General features: G+C 31.2%; 1 protein-coding gene across 1 annotated transcript; it reads right to left on the reverse strand.

The window, feature by feature from the left end:
* Window positions 1-3,575: 3,575 nt before the first annotated feature.
* LOC127706527 (protein Hikeshi-like) lies at window positions 3,576-18,259 on the reverse strand. Its single transcript, XM_052211193.1, has 4 exons — window positions 18,144-18,259; window positions 11,402-11,531; window positions 9,702-9,806; window positions 3,576-8,712 (listed from the first exon to the last, which is right to left on the reverse strand). The coding sequence occupies exons 1-4, from the start codon at window positions 18,171-18,173 to the stop codon at window positions 8,390-8,392; spliced, it is 588 nt and encodes a 195-aa protein (XP_052067153.1). The 5' UTR covers window positions 18,174-18,259; the 3' UTR covers window positions 3,576-8,389.
* Between the last annotated feature and the right edge of the window lie 318 nt (window positions 18,260-18,577).

Consider the following 18,577-nt stretch of genomic DNA (forward strand, 5'->3'; position numbering starts at 1 on the left):
AGACATCATGCAAAGTAGGTGATGTATAATGACGATGACCATGACTGCGTCTACGTCGAGGAGTAGAGTTGAAAATATTCATCACATTCACCGAGCTGCAGGAAGGACTAGATAGAATACCTATACCATCAATTTTGTCATTGCAACCATATGGTGTCGCAGTTCCCAATTGTCGAATCCAGTAGTCCTCTTTTTGTCTACGGAGAGGCGTTGCAAGTTGAGGATTGTTAGTCTTGTGGTATATTTTTCCGATTATACGAACTGTCATAGAAACGATGGAATGATCAGGCTGATTAAAATGCTGGTACAGAATGTCGTTTGCATTGAGGTTGATATCTGATCTATGGCCGCACATACGTTTGTTTAGCTTTCCTTTCGTTTCACCGACGTAAACCAATCCACAAAGGTTACACTCTAATCCGTAGTAATCATAAACGATGATTCAGAAATTAAACATAAATTTTGTACAAATGAGAACGACACAAGCTTACAAATTCGTGAACCAGTAACCACCGGTATATATAAATTATAAAACCTCATGCATGAAAGAATGTTAACACTTTCTTTTAAGAACAAGGGATACACAAGGTTGTTACTGACATAAACTATGAAATTAAATTTTACCAAGACAGCGAAAACTAAAGACAAAATAACTTGATTCCTACTGAGCTTAGAGGTACATGAAGGATAAACAGTTCATGTCATACTGGTGGCATCGGTTGTTATGATCATAACATGTAAAACAGGTAAATATTTGTTTATAAGCCAGAAATGGGGAAAGGAGGTCTTGTTGGTTTCAACGTCTAAGGAACTCGGGTCCTTTTGGCCTAATATATGTTTGCCAAGGGTTCCTTTGTTTTTATTCCTATTTTCTGGGTCCGTTCGCCCTACGTTATTATAACGTAATGACTTTAAATGGTAGATTAACATAATTTTGTTTTTCTAAATGGATTATGCTGAAAGTAAGTAATACTAAAAAGACATATGAAAAAAGTGATGCTAAAATTTATTAATCTTAAAATCCAGAACGAAAACGCCATAACAAATATTTAACTAAACTGAAAAAAAAGAAAAATATATTAACGGTATAATATATCTCTTACAGAAGGTTGAAAGAAGAGATGACATTAACTTTTAAAATTTTGAAATACTAAAGCACTGAGAGTGTTTCAGCTCTTTCCTAAAACTGCGTAGTGCATACCGGTAGCAAAAAGATTAAGTCGCAGAAAAACAGATAATACAATGTCCAGAACAAAAGACAAGAGTCCAAAATCACAACACAGCAAATTAAAGATTGAGCAAAAGAAGCACCACCAAATACCAAGCGGAACACGGGGAAAGAATGCAGTATCTGCTCCGCGGAACCTGTCGTATTGCCAATTATGCTATCCATTCGACCATAGCTTCCCAGTGAACTATAAACCCTTTATCAACGAAATCACGAAGGGAAACGCAAACCCTGGAATCAACACGGCGGTTTCGATTTCAAATTGCATAAAATGGAATATTTCAGTAATTCTGTTTTGTTCTCAACGGACCCTCACTGTCAATCACGAGATACAAGTAATAATACGAAGCAGTCTAACGGTACCTTTGATATCACGAATTACAAGTTTAGTGAGAAAGATGAGATCAACATACTAGTAATCACCAAACTTGAATTATTAATTGAGAGACAATCAACTCTTTATTCTCGATAATAAAAAATGCTAGCATCATTTATTCCTTATTTTTAAACCAATAAAGGAAAACACGTCATCTAGAAGGGAAATAGTTGATTCACTTAAAAAAATACCCGACTGTTAACACATCGTCCACCAACCCACAGTTATGTTGTAATTAAACACGATTCGGCATCTTCATGATGTTAGATTTATATATCTTTATGTTATGATCAATAGTTTTTACTAAATGTCATTTTTCCTTCCAAAAATAAGAGATATTTTTATCTACGTTTGCCCTATTTTCATAGAAAAAAAAATGAAAATATCTTTCAATATGCCTTTAAGTTTAGAACGAGTAACATTTGTGTCATGGGTGAGTTAAATGTTTATATTCTATTGAAAGAAGAGATGGATTAATGTTGGATGTACTCTTAACAGATCTTTATGTTTTTGTACTTCTAAGTATCCATTTCTCTACAAATGAAAATAACACTTCAGTAATTCCGTTACGTCCGAAGTACTTTTCTGGATTTACCTTCATCAGGAATATTCAAACCCAAACATTTGAAAGCCCCGGATGTAAAAGACATAAACACGTAAAGAGCTATATGCATAAAAAGTGACTTAAAATAAGATTAAACGAGAAAACCAACGGCCTGTATTTATAACAAAACAATGAATGAAAAACAAATACGACAGAAACGAACCAAGGTCAAGAAATGAATAACAGGCTCATGACTTGGGACAGGCTCATAAAAAATCCACCTAACCAGTTGTAACAGCACAACATACGAACTATAATTCAGTGCCTGTGTTGCTCACCTTGGTCTATGTGCATCTTCAATAATAGACACTCTCCAATATTGTGGACTAGACAAGAATTCATAACAAAAATCTCTTCTTTTTTTCGTTGATCTTGTTTTGCTGATATTTTTTTTTTGTTTACAGTTTCTCTATATCTGCTTTTGTTTTTGCCCAAAACACACAAAGGGTAAATACATTGTCATTTAAAGGCAATCACTCCTATAGTCTAAATAAATAACGATTTCCGTAAAATTTGACTTATTTGTAGATCTTGTCTTGCTCATCATTTTTGCTTCTTAGAAAGTGTCTATCTCTTGTTTGAAGACAATAGGCAAAACGTAAAATATTAGAAAATTGTCTAATAAGGAGCGAACTGGCGATTTCGGTAGACTTAATTGTAGTTCTTCCGAAGCACCTGAGATCACCCCCAGTTTTTGGTGGGGTTCGTGTTGCTTATTCTTTAGTTTTCTATGTTGTGTCATCTGTACTATTATTTGTCTGTTTGTCTGTTTATTTTTGGCCATTGCTTTCGATCTATGAGTTTGACTGTCCCACTGGTATCTTTCGTCCCTCTTTTTTCAACCATATTGACTTCTTTGTATATCTTGTCTTGCTGATCATTTTTGCCAGTTAAAGTTTCTCTCTACCTAATTTTCAAGATAGTAGGCAAACATGAAAAAAATAGTAAAATTGGTCATTCAAGAGCAATAACTCCTATAAGAAGTCGTCTGTTGTAAATAGACAATAGGTAGATCTCATCATTCTCAACATTTCAGCCTATGTAAGATTTTCAAGATAATAGACAAAACTTGCATATTAACCCATATGTTCTATTTTTAGCCATGTCAGCTATGTTGGTTAAAAGGCGGGATCATCAAACACATTTTTAAAACTAGATATCCTAATGATAATTTTGCCAGGTTTGGATAAATTTGGCCCTGTAATTTCAGAGGAGCAGATTTTGTAAAAGTTTAAGACAACAGACAACAACGGACGACGGATGTCAAGTGATGTGAAAAGCTCACTTGGCCCTTTTGGACATTTAAACCTTAGATCAAGGATTCCAGTATTCCACATTTAAAATCAGATGGCCTACAAATAAAGACATTTCACAAATAACATTGTTTTATTGCTGCTCCTTAAGGGAAAACATTTCATTAATGAAACACATAAAAGCACTAGTAATAGTAAAAAATACTTCATTGTGATGCACAACAATAGTCATCTCTTTTGCACAAACAAGCGGAACGTTTTTGGTTAATAAATGGCACATGATTCTTTTTTATATAATTTTTTCAAATGACAAAAAAGTAAAACAGTCATAAAGTATAAGATATTATTGAACATTACAAATCTTAAACCTTTTTTCTGGTTACCATGCAATAAAATTATTATTTTAATCAAGGAAGAAAAGATATAGAAATATTCTGAAATGATAAAATGAATGCATTTAAATGCAGCAAACATTAAATAATCTTATCATTTCAAGCCTGCAGAAGAAACCTAATTCCATCAAATAGTAAATTGTAAAGGCATGCTAAATACATCAATGCTTTTTTAAGTACAATTGGCACAAGAAGAAATACTTTTCTAATTTTACTTAGCAATTCATGGGACTTTTGTCTTAGGACTGTTTTACTAAAACTAGATGGTACCTACGGAAGGCACTTTTAGAGTAACCATCCATAAAAGGCCTGTTCCATAAAAACATACATGGGACTAAGGGAACTTGAATTTGCCACTTTGGGTTGTGTTATATACATTGTTGTATAGGTTTAAAATGTATGCATATTCTTAAATTGCATATGTACATCTATCCCTTTTCTTTTCTTAATTCTTAATTAAAATAATTATAGAATATCCTTTATAGCAATGGAGAGGGATAAAATTCAAGGTTTTATCTTATGATGCAAATAGATAACCTTAACATTTGACATTGCAAATATGATTTAATTATATCAGACAGATGGCTGACATTTATAATCATTTTTGCAACATAAGTAAAATTAGAAAATATAAATGAAAATTGATTGTTCTGTATGAAAATACTTTGAAATTTGCAAATATGATCATTTAGATCAGCAAAAAAAAAGTTTTGAGCTGATTTAGCAATACTCAATGCACCAAACATGTTGTTCCTTAAAACATCCATATGGCTAAAAAATTATTATGCTTATGAGCATTTGTTTTCTACTGACAAGGAGATATTAATTTTTCTTGACTTTTCTAATAATATCGATGAAGCCGACAAACGACATCAAACCTGAGCATTAATCATTTCTTTGATCCCTGTATGGTGTCATATCACTAGTACAAGTAACACTTCTTAACAGCTCTGCAGTAATTAAACAATAAAATGTTAATGAAGTTAAAATATTGAATGTTCTTCCTTTAGTACATTTTTGTTTAAGTGTTATAAATTTTATTTGCAAGAAAGAATGCATTACAGCTCAATTTCGACCAAAAAAAAGATTCATTCCAAAGATTTTTTTCTTTAATAAAATTCAAGAAAAAATAATAATGGTCTGGCCCGCATTTTCCTGCTAGAAAGAGTTAAAGATATTTTCAAATACAAATAAAGTTATATACACTAGAATACCATTTGTTTACTTCAGCAATGAGAAATGATAGATGATACCTCTTAAGCCTATTAACTTAAAAGCTGATCATTAGTTTAAGGTTTACATATTCAAAAAGTATGCATAATAGATTATGCTCCTTCTTTTGTGAAATTAAATTCAGCAAAGGAAAATGCAGTTTGGAACCAAATTAGTATTATATTGTTTAATGTAAGATTTCTCAAATTTGATAAATGTAATTAAATCATACAAAGATGTTTTTGTTTTAAATATTTCCTTTTAACATGTTATCCAGCTATGAAATGACTGTAACTATAGTAAAATGGCAAAAGTACAAAGTATTGATGGTTTAACTTCAAAATACCAGTGCTGAGAAATTATTTAAAGCACATTTCTTGTACAAAAAGATAATCATATAGTAAGTGTATTATCTTATTATCAGTTTCAAAATAAAGTTCTGTTTTTGGTAACATTTGTGGTCTATGTTTGTTTTGACAACATGTTCCTGAAATTATTCTGTTTGGTTTACTATGCTAAAATCTTGAAATTTGTACTTATAAACAAGTAAAATAGTAGAATCAAGCCTTAGTTAAATTATGAAGCCATTTTAAGAAGATAAGCTTTAAATAGTTTAACACATTTTTTCTATTTTTCATGAATTTACAGGACAAAATATTTTCCATTTGTACATTGCCATTCCATTACAAAATTATAAATGTGCACCATAGTTTAACAATTCTGGAAGTAAAACTTTTCATTGGATTTCAAACTGTCTAAAAAAAACTATTCAAAAAACAACTTTTACAATAAACAAATCTAAACATCAATATAGATACAAATCTAGCACTTTTTCAACACATATAAAAATATGAACACATCTTCTTTACTTGCAAATCATTGATAAAGTAAACACAATCTATCCAATGAACTATAGTAAGCTATAGCCAATCAACCATTGTAGAATCAGGGTAACTCTATAATGTGTATTTGCCTTTATTCAATGTTCTATACTTTTTCAATCAAAACATCAAATGTTCTTCGAGTATCTGTAACTCATCAATCATAACAAAAAAATCTAAATTGTTGAAAAATATGTTATAACTCATTGAAAGTTGTTGTAGATAACAAATTGAAAAAATGTCACACCTCAGTTTTTGTTTAAAACATAATTATTCAATCACTATGTCTTTAAACATATCTTCCCAAATGCAATACTCTATTTCAGTGACTTAAGTATTCATTCATGTTCAAATACCTAACTATTTCAATTGCAACATTCTAAGTCTTTCCAGTGTGTATAGCCTGCCTAGTTTATTAATATAAAAGCAAACTGCTTCTATAACAATGTACCAGGATAAGAATATGGTTAAGATTTTATCAACTTTGTAAATATGGTTATGGTGGTGTAGAATAACAATTACATATATCAATAAAACAACAAATTAAGAAAAAAACAAGTACTACAATAGATTAGTTATCAAAAATATATACATTGGCCAATTGGGTTGGTTAGTTTAGAAATATAAATAAAAAAATAGTTTACTTTATTCCAAACATAGTTGTGTCACATGTGAAAAGTTAGTGTTTTTATTCTCAGATGTAAATATGATATGTGTGTGTGCCAAAACCTGTTATTTGATTTTAAAAAGGTGTAGAAATTTTATATATTGTAAATAGTATTTTATTTCATATTGTTTAGTGTATCATATCTATGCATTTTAATAGTCTCTTATAATTTTGTGTAGAATGACTCTGATTTTATTTAGTATTGTTTTACAATGTATAAATATCGATTGTACTTGTTGAGAGATGAGACTTTAATAAAACATTGAATTGAATTGTGATCACTCCATTATTAATTATCATTCAACACAAACAAAAATCATCTGTACTCGACATGTTATAATAGTGAAATTTATCTTGCATGTGAGAATTCATTTGATACTATATTCACTGGGTTTATCAGTTGAATTTATCTTTTATGTCACAATTATATTCTGTATAACAATGGACATGACACTGTTGTGTTGTAATCTTATTTCCCATGGCAGTTTGGTTTTTATAAGTCTAAACATAATATACTATTAATTTAAGTTTTGAATGTATGCATCTATTGTCTTATGGGCAATTGTAATTGTAAGAGAAGTGACATTTTTGGTATTAGAATTACTTTGCTTACACTCTCAAGATTTATCCCAAAACTGACAAAATGAATTATATGAAAGATCAAATGCGTCCAGTTCATACTTTCCAAACCAATTAGAGGGAAACATTCATGATATCTAGAATTGGCAGGCAAAAAGCATTTAGATGTACGCAACTGGTTAGTTCACTTCAAATGTTATCCGTTACTATTGAAAAAATTGTTAGGTTTTAAAATCAATACTGTTCTGGTAAAATAGTTTGATTTTTTTGTCTTTTTTTTTACTTAACATTATGTTTACCTGAATTATTATTTTTTTTTTGTCAATACCATAATTTTATTTGAGTAACTCTTGATATAATTAAGGTAGAATTGATCACTTGCACGATAAACATGCAAGAGGTTTTAATTAAAAGTTGAAAGATTTTTTTATAATTTTCTCTAAAGTTAAAAAGTTAAACTTTTACTGTAAAAATAACCCAAGATTAGTACAATTAATTCATGTCAAACACAAGATATAAGAATATAGAACCAACAAGCTATACAGTACAAAAGTCATTTCTAAATGTTTAAGTAAAACAATAACTTAGAACAGGTTGGATATTTGATGAGTAAACACTTATTTCGATAAATTATTCTGAAGTTTCAATATTTATTCATAATTATGTTAATCGATTGATTGGCTGATTAGTGGCACTTTAACAACCTATTACCACAAAAGGACTTTGTCGCTGTAAGAGCCAGAAAATTACCCTATAACTACAAAGATGAATATGGTTAATGACAGAACTCCAAGATCATTGAATACCCTGAAGAAGCAACAGAGCTTAAGTTTCTTAAATAGTCTACATATAAGAATTCAATTAAACATCTTATTGTCACAAAAATCTAAGTCAACATTACATTTGCTCATTTGACTTTTTAACTATACTATGCAGTTGCCATTTTCAAATCTACCTGGTTAGTATAAATGTATATAAGAGCATGCAAGTCAGATATTTTGATTAAACATTTACTCATCTTTCTCAATAGAAGTGACAATTTTGTTGGCAGTACTATTATATACACAACAATTGTAGATGCAGAATCAAAGACATTTACTGTTATATCATGTGTCCTGAGCAAATACAAATGTAAATAAGTATAAAAGAAAATTTTTTTGTTAACAAACATTGAATGAAAGAAATATGTACTTTGTATTATGATCTCCAGAAGAAGGGGTTCTGTTGCAATCTTCGTTCAAAATTAGCATACCAAGTCTGCACTGTACTTAATGGAACATATGTTTCTGTGGGGTTTGGTGACATTTGTGCTTGAGTTTGTGTAAATGAAGTAGCAAAGTTGAAAAAGTTCTCTAACATTTTTCTTGAATATTCAACAAAAGTTTCAGCTGTGGAAACTGCAGCTTGTGGTGATGGTGTTTGCTGAGAAAGCTCCTCCAGAGTTTCTATAGAAAGGCCTATCTGTGCCATGTGAGACATGTGTGGTATACATTGGCCAAAAGGATTTGTACTATCAGTAGCTGCAATAAAAAAGAAAAACATTAGTTTTAGAATAGGTAAATGTGTTTAAATGCCTAAAACATACCAAAAGACATTTTCCTATAATCATGTGTACCATCAATAGTTACAAAAACCTGATGGCTCAAAAAAGCCTGTATTACTTACCATAACTTATTCTAATTGGCCACTCTAAAACCTTTTTAAGACCCTATTCATTATCCTAAAAGTTCATTTTCGGAAATTTTTCATTACATTTCATACCTAATCAGAATTAAGAATTACACATAGCTATGGTAGGAGTGCCCTGTTTTCCCGTGATTTTCCAATATTTTTTTTTATAATTTAAGGGGTCAATTCTTCTATTTTTAGTAATAGTGGGGTTAATGTTTTGATGACAAAATATGTCATCAACCATTAATTTTAAGGATGATTATAAATGCATTATCTAACAAAAAAACCAAGACGACAATAAAAACCATTGAGTCAAAACTCAGAGTCAAAGAATATAGACAAAAAGATAGACAACAATCTACAAACATTACATTTATCAATATGAATCCCATCAAAAACCAGGGGTAAACTCAGGTGATGCAAAATGGTCATCAGTTCCTGCTCCACTAGTACTAGTTGTACCAGCCCTGTTGCTTATCTAGAGATAAGACGACTTTGATGATTCCAGTCATCAGGAAAGGGGGACCGATTTGTGGCTACGACTAATGGAACATATCCGTGGTCAAATTTTCTATTTTTCGTAATGGTAAGGCCATATATGAGAGCTGTAGGGGTTATAAACCAAACGGGGATCACAAACTGCGGCAGATCAATTGGATAATTTTTGGAAAATGCAGCTGTCTAGGAACTCAATCCCCTAAAAATAAGGTCTTTGTTAAAAACTGCATTATAACTTGTAGTTTTCACTTTCTTATTCTTTGGTCAATAGTGGCTACTAGATCATTGGTAATCATACTACATCTCCCTTCTTTTATACAAATACATTAACTGTTCTTACCTGATTTGAGGTTTGTGACTTTAAAGATGGCACTTGGTTTTTGGTTAGCTATAACACCCAGTAATATCCACTGCTGGCCTGTAGGATTTGGGAAGGAGAAATAAACTGAAAACAAATTGTAAAATGCTAATTAATTGATATCAACTTATGGAAAATTACAATTACAATGAAACTGGATTAATCATTCATAATTAAATGTTACAACTAATTATATATTTCAGTTCTTAAGAAGTTATATGTGTGGAAAAATACAGGTTCATTGGAGAAACTATATATCTGATTTTTAACATTTCAAATTGTATGGTCCACTTTCTTTCTACAGGTATGAATCACCTTACATAGTAGGATGGCAAATGCGCTATATACAAATATACACCTGCACCCACTTAAAGCTCATATCAACACACAAAAGAACGTGCCACTAATCCACCAATTCATGCATATATATATATAAAACGGTAACGGTAAAAGCGTGCTGTACAAATACTGTGTTGTCATTTACATATTTATATATACATCGTGCATTACAGTGCAATCGGTTAAGACGGATGATAATTAATGCACTTAATGATCATCATTGCTCTTTGCCTAAAATAGTAGTTGTTATTATATGCTAGGTGTGCGGATATATACATTAGCTTTGTCACAACAAATCAGTAAGCTAAAAGTAATGACTTTTAATAATTGTCTGTCCAAAATTATAGGCCAATAATGAGTGAGAATTGAACACCACTTGCTATGAACTTTATTTAATTTCAATATAATAATAAATGAGCTGTTTTATACATCTTTGTACTTCAGTTTTATGGGAACAATTGTCCTATTGGCAATCATACCACATATCAAAGACTAGTCTTGCAAAAAAAATATGCAACACCAATACCATGAATACAGGATAGAACACTCTTTTGGAACCAACAGCATAAAACAAGTGAAATAGAGAGAACAAGGTCAGCATATATAATGAAGCCAAGTAAACAACCCACATTCTTATCTAAAATATTCATATCTGGCTTTCAAGGTTAATACAAAATAGTAGGGCTCATGCTACCAGGCTACTGAGGCGAAGAAGTCACTTTTCCGTCCTCTACTACACTTATCAACCTTCAAAAGCAATAATTAGTAATGGATTATTTTTGACATGAAAAGAGATATTGTCTTTTGAGTGATAACTGATATTGAGGATAAAACAGACATACACATGTAAGGTAAACGTTTGTGATACCCTTAGCCAACAACATTCAAAAAGTAAAGAGATGATTATGACTTTCAATTACAGTACTGGTAAGCTTAAAATAACCCTGAGAAACAATACAAATAAGAAAACAAAACTTGTGAATATCAATCTTGTATTTCATAAACTAATGTCTCAGACTGAAATGTAAGGAAAAACAACAAGCGATGCCGACTTAATCTGCACAGTAAGGAAAACTTCTATGTCTTCATCAAAGTTAATAAAAGGTAGTTGAGCTAAAGATCCTGCAGACAGCAAATCAGAAAATCAGAAAATAAAACCCAAAATAGACATGTACATGTATCAAGGTCTCAATCATCAAGAGTGTAGACAAGTTGTGAACGATCAGAAACAACTGACATGTCTGACATCAAGATATACAAGTAATGGACAAAAACATTTACATTTACACTGACTTTGGACAGACAAATAAACAATTTGCGAGTTTAACTTGGGTCACACTTACCTGCTCCACCATATCCATCAGGAAAAGGAGTTTGTCCTGTCAGAAATATGGCTATGTGATTAATGCTGTCAGCATCTTCTACATTAAATACAAAATGGGTTTCATTTATCTGTTGTACTTCAGCTTGCACCTGTAAATAGAAATTTATTGTTAATATATTAGTCAATATCGTCATTTATAGAGCTGAAACCAATTCTCTGTACCAACAACAAACTGTTGACATGTGCTCCATGTAATAACTACTTTTTGTGTGAACATGATCATTATGGTGAAAGGAAATACTTATTTGATCAATTTAAACTGTGCTCTCTTAAATTACGTAACTATAGGTCTACATGCCTCTGTCGTGTAGCATTTAGTTTATATATTTACATAAGACAACTAACTGTCTGATGAAATGAAGGCTTTTCTCTTTTACTTAATTCTAATCACTGAAATCCTGAAATTCTTCATTAAATAAATGTATCATTTTGTCATCATGGTCATTTTGTTACTTAAAACTAAAAATAAAATATATTTTGAATATTTTATTAAACTGATTTAACTCAGATATATGAATAAAGTACTTTCAATGTTAATGCAACATAAAATTGAGAATGGAAATGGGGAATAGAGAGTATGTTATTTCATCTTTTTATATCTCTTTGCTCAAGTGGTTAAAAGGTTGTTTATTAACATGATTAAGTCTAACAGGCAAAATCTATTGATAACTTAAATGACTGGCAATTGAGTGAAAGAATTTACAATCACAAGTAACTGACTAGGTGTTCAGTTACAATTCTATGCAATGATATTGATCAAAGATCAAAGGTGTTGTATTTCAATGAATAGTGTCAGTCACAATAGAATGGAAATAATTTTCTGATCATAATATATATACAATCTGCTCTGTATATCATGACTTGTACAATACAAATATACTAGACATGATAGTTAAATTTTCAAAGATTTAAAGTACTTAAATGGAATAACATTTATAACACAATGTACATGTACGGTATACTATACTATAAGAAAAACTGTAAAGAAGGGAAAATGCAAATTACTATCCTAATACAAGCACTTTTTTGCTTTGACATGTGTTTCAGTTTTGTCAACTTCAATTTCTTGTGTGTCAAGGTATGATGGATGGTCCAAATTGTCTAGTCAAAATTGTCAGAGTTGTTTTCACAGACAGTCCAAGTTGTCTTTGAATTAATGTATATTTAATTTTTTTACCCCTTACGATCGGTACCATGATTTCCCGAGAACTCCCAAGAATATTGAATATTGACCTGAGAACCGATAAATGTTACCCAAAAACTTTATTTTATATGGTGTTCTACTATTTTAATAGATATTAAAGTAAATAATTTTAAGATACAAGATGTTTTTCTCTCAATAAAAGTACAATTTTACTTCTTGAATTAGAATTGTGTGTCTTGTAGTGTATGCAAGTTCCGTGTGGATAACAATATGGCGGACGTAAATATTCAAAAGGTGGATAGCTCTACCTAAATAAAAGTATAAATCTTTTTTTTTTTTAAATTTAAGCTTTCCAAATGATGTATTTACTTTTCAATTTTCCATTATAACAGAAACTAATCCTTTTCCATTATTAAAGAAAACGATTCTTCAGAACTTTTTTACTCTTTTATTTAAAATACCTTTTGAATAATTACCAGATTACGTCCGCCAAATTGTTATGCAAGGAACTTGTAAACAAGAAAGTGAAATTATACTAACTTTTTTTAGAAAAAATGACTTATATCTCATGATCAAAATTATATACTTTAATATCGATAAAAGTAGTATGAAACTATGTTATTAAATAAAGTTTTTTCTGGTAACATTTATCGGTTCTCTGGTCAATATTCAGTTCTTGGGAGTTCTCGGGAAATCGTTGTACCCCTCACAATCGGTAGGTCTTTTCACCACCGAACACCACCGCACACCACCGAACTCCCCAAAAATTTTTTTTTTTAACTCTTAGTGTTATAAATGTGACCTAAATATAATATTTAAGTTATTAATTCAACAAATAATAAGGTTATAAGGTTAAGAGAACAAATATCTACATCGAACAGAAAAGGAGAGTCTATAACACTACAACTCTGCAAACCACCACTGGACACCTCAAATAATTGTTTTTCTTCATTTTTCTTCTTCTTTTATAAAATAGTTGTACCAATAACAAGAAAAGAGACATGAACAAATGTTAAATATTTCGGGAACTAATATCCTTCATCAGTAATTGATGTCAAATGATTCTTATACACACACAATGTAATCCGGAAAAATAGTGATGAATCCGGAGACGTTTTTCTTTATATGGATTATATTGATAATCGACTTTAACAGAAAAATGATGCATATAAACATCTAAACAAGAGTGCACACGCTGAAATGTCTCGCCTTCTTTACTAACCATTGATATTATGTTGATAGTCCTAAATGAAAGCTTTACTACAACTATTACATAAACTTAACATGATCCAAGAAAAGGAGGTCAAGGTCATATAAACCAAACGAGAAATACATGTACACCTTACAATCATTCAATACACTAAATATAGTTGACCTATTGCTTATAGTTTCTAAGAAACAGACTTAACCAAGAAAACTAAACATTGACCAATGAATCGTGAAAATGAGGTCAAGGTCAGATGAACCATGCCAGGCAGACATGAACAGCTTACAATCCTTCCATACAACAAATATAGCTGAACTATTGCTTATAGTTTAAGAAAAACAGACTGAAACACATAAACTTAACACTGAGCAATGAACTGTGAAATGAGGTCAAGGTCAAATAAAACCTGCAAGACTGACATGTACATCATAGAATATTTCCATACACCAAATATAGTTGACTTATTGCATATAGTATAAGAAAAAAGACCAAAACTCGAAAACTTAACTTTGACCACTGAACCATGAAAATGAGGTCAAAGTCAGATGACACCTGCCAGTTGGACATGTACACCTTACAATCATTCCATACACCAAATATAGTAGACCTATTGCATAAAGTATAAGAAAAACGGACCAAATCACAAAAACTTAACTATAACCACTGAACCATGAAAATGAGGTCAAGGTCAGATGACACCTGCCAGCTAGACATGTACACCTTACAATCATTCCATACACCAAATATAGTAGACCTATTGCATACAGTATAAGAAACACAGACCAAAAACACAAAAACTTAACTATAACCACTGAACCATGAAAATGAGGTCAAGGTCAGATGACACCTGCCAGTTGGACATGTACACCTTACAGTCCTTCCATACACCGAATATACTAGACCTATTGCTTATAGTATCTGAGATATGGACTTGACCACCAAAACTTAACCTTGTTCACTGATCCATGAAATGAGGTTGAGGTCAAGTGAAAACTGTCTGACAGGCATGAGGACCTTGCAAGGTCATACATACCAAATATAGTTAACCTTTTACTTATAATAAGAGAGAATTTAACTTACAAAAAACCTTAACTTTTTTTTCAAGTAGTCACTGAACCATGAAAATGAGGTCAAGGACATTGGACATGTGACTGACGGAAACTTCGTAACATGAGGCATCCATATACAAAGTATGAAGGATCCAGGTCTTCCACCCTCTAAAATATAAAGCTTTTAAGAAGTAAACTAACGCCACCGCCGCCACCACTGGATCACTATCCCTATGTCGAGCTTTCTGCGACAAAAGTCGCAGGCTCAACAAAAATTGTTAAATTAGACGTAATTTAATTGATTTTACCGTTTTATTGTATAAAATCACTGATTTTCTCAGTGGTTGATGGTTTTTTGGGTGTTCGTGTGTGGCGGTGTTCGGTGGTGTTTGGTGGTGAAAAGACCCACCCCCTCACAATTGTCTGAAAGTCATTTACAAATCTATAGTTTAATTACATGCCATTAACTCTGATTTACGTCCCAGAGGGTCAGAGTACACAGTTATCGTCCTTTGATTTTCGTTGTCCACAAATCTAGTCCCTAGTGTGGACAGTGTGTTACTTGCCAGTTTTTTTTATACCCCTTCCAAATTTATTTCTCCATGTTTTATGCCTCAAATAGCAAGTAGGGGGATGAAATTACACTGTAAAAAAAATTTGGGTCATGAATTTTAAAGTAAAGTAGTGATTTGGTCCAGCTGAAAAAGGTTAAAAATTAGCACTTCGGAAGCTGTCAAAAGATTTGAAGACCCCCTTAACATAAAATTGTCCATATTTTGAGTTAGAGCCGATGAAGTTTTCTATACTTTTGATATAATTTGTCCCAAAAGTAGTACAACACACTGTACGAATATTATTGAGAAAGCGCAGGTGGGATTTTTTTAATTTTCATTTATTGTCTAAAAGAAATGCACTACGAAATAACTGTGTACTCGGACCTAAGAGGTGAAATCAGTAAATATAGAATCTGTACTTTGGCAACTTCCCTGAATGATTTGATGGTTTCAATTTGTCAAATAGCATGAAACTAAAGGATTTAAACTTTTATTTGATAGAATTTCTGCAAAAATGACCAATTTTGGCATTATATGGTCAAAATAAGCATTTCATAGCTTTTTCAATTTTGATGCATTAGTGGCATTCTGACTTTCTATCTGATAGGTTTTCATGTGTCAATATTTGTGTTTCTATGCTTTAATCCAGTTGTATTACTCATTTGTGAACTCTGAATCTACAGAAAAGAAGATTATCTCAGACAATATGTGCAAAATGTGTTGTATTTATATAAATAACCCTCGTCTAACACCTTGTTTGGATCAAGTTAATTGTGAGGAGTTTGGTACATAAAAGTTGAAGTCCATAATAAAGACCTCACTAAATTTGTATAAAAAGCACTTTACAATGTCTTCTGTACCTGTTTCATTTCATATAATATCTTTCTTTTCTTCTGTAGGATAGCAAGATGTTCAAATATAAGCCTGTTGAGACTAAAATTGCATGCAAGTTTTTCACTAAAAAGTGAAAAATCTTTGTGTCAGACCATACTGTCTGCAAAAAGAGTTGAATGCAAGTGTCTTTTTGTGCTCAGATTTATTGTATCAGGTCACCTGAGTATAGAAATGATAAAAAAGACACAAATTTTTATTTCCTATAGCTTCAATATACATTTTTAAATGTAAATATGTGCTACGGCCTAAATTGACCCTAAATTATTTTCAGTCTTACTTGGCCTAAGACCCTTTAAAACTAATATGATATGCTATTTGTAATTTTTCTTTCCATTTAAAGTACATTAAATACATATGTAAGGATTATTTATAACCAAAAAGCTTCACAAATTTAAAATTGCAGGAAAATATTACATCTTCATGTAAGGCCTCCCTTCATTGGAAAACCTCCATTTTTAGGCACATGCTCATATAAATTTGACTTTTGAATAATTATGCTAAGTCTGATAAATCAAATGAGTACTCTATTGCTTTAATACATAATACATTATATATTAAGGCATTTAAAAAGTATTTTTTTGCAATATTTTAATTTTTAAAGCCCCAAATGTTGATAGTTGAAATTTTTCAATTTTAACGTCAAAATTTAACACGCAAAGTTGAATATAGAATTTATCATATTGTTTATTATATATATCCTATTGCCATTCAACTTTGTAAGCAGTGTTATAATTTATTAAGCTTTGGTCATACCAAGTTTTATTAAGATTGGTCAACTTTTTCTATCCTATTAGGTCCGAGTACACAGTTATCGTCCTTTGATTTTCGTTGTCCACAAATATAGTCCCTAGTGTGGACAGTGTGTTACTTGCCAGTTTTTTTTATACCCCTTCCAAATTTATTTCTCCATGTTTTATGCCTCAAAAAGTAAGTAGGGGGATGAAATTACACTGTAAAAAAATTTGGGTCATGAATTTTAAAGTAAAGTAGTGATTTGGTCCAGCTGAAAAAGGTTAAAAATTAGCACTTCGGAAGCTGTCAAAAGATTTTAAGACCCCCTAAACATAAAATTGTCCATATTTTGAGTTACGGCCGATGAAGTTTTCTATAATTTTGATATAATTTGTCCCAAAAGTAGTACAACACACTGTAAAAATATTATTGAGAAAGCGCAGGTTGGATTTTTTTAATTTTCATTTATTGTCTAAAAGAAATGCACTACGAAATAACTGTGTACTCGGACCAGAGTACATGCATGTTATCTTAAATCTGGGGTGCCTAAAATTAAGGAGATTGGTAAACCAGTATCATGAGTATTGAGATTGTGAAGTACGGGATATCTGAAGAAACATACATAAATTAAAATATATAAAATGTTGAGGTGCCTCAGGTGGAGTAGTTCTGTTCAAGCTATATCTCACAATTTCTATTAATGAACGGGTTTTTGTATCACATTTGGAAAAATTGTTCCAACTTTAGTTCTAGTTAGGTTCTTTCCATGTTAATTATTAGCTAAGATCTGGAAAACTATAGTCGCTGTCATGTTAAAATGACACTGATATTTTGGTTGATATTTTAAACAATCAACCAAAATCCAGGGGCCATTTATTCAATGACGGCCACTATAGGTTGGAATATAAATTTGGATGTTGACCTTTTTCTATGAGGTTTGCATGTCATCTATATTATTATATGGTAAACCAAATAGTCTGGAAATTTCTGGAAAACCCATTTCAGTGAGGATCAATAATGCACACAAGAAAAATTTGGATGAATGATGACGCCGTGAATATATGTACAGGAATACGCATATTTTTATAGGTCGGCAAGAGAAGCAATATGAAGAAAATTACCAGACGTCCTGGTATTAACAATCCAAACATTTCTAGTTCAGCTCAAATTTCGTTTTGTTGTTCTTTAATGCCAATGTCAATGTTGATTTTGTTATTTCTGTATTTCTCGTATTCATTCTAAGCGCAAAAAGGATGACGACTTGTTTTCTAAACCGAAAATCAAAACCGTCAAGAAGACAAATTTTATTTTTAAAAATTTTTCCTAAATTTTGTTCTGGATGTTATAATGTATCAATTGAAAATAAAATTGTCGTAGTTTTTATATGCGGCTAAAAGTATTTGTAACATGAAATTTCTGGGTGGTCATTATTTTTTTTTGTATTTACATCCCTTTTGATAGCCTCTATTGGGTAGAGATGTATGATCTGTAACAACGAATTTGAATGGCTATGGAAAATATTCCGCGAAAAAAGAGGAAATTTGGAGAACTAAAT

Source organism: Mytilus californianus, unplaced genomic scaffold, assembly GCF_021869535.1.
Source record: "Mytilus californianus isolate M0D057914Y unplaced genomic scaffold, xbMytCali1.0.p SCAF_6, whole genome shotgun sequence".
NCBI lineage: Eukaryota > Metazoa > Mollusca > Bivalvia > Mytilida > Mytilidae > Mytilus > Mytilus californianus.

Coding starts and splice junctions, on each gene's coding strand:
- LOC127706527 (XM_052211193.1), bottom strand. CDS start 18,173: ATGTTTGGATTGTTAATACCAGGACGTCTG. Junction 9,807..11,401: donor TGATGGATATGGTGGAGCAG/GTAAGTGTGACC, acceptor ATTTGTTTTCAG/TTTATTTCTCCTTCCCAAAT. Junction 8,713..9,701: donor AGTCACAAACCTCAAATCAG/GTAAGAACAGTT, acceptor TTTTTATTGCAG/CTACTGATAGTACAAATCCT.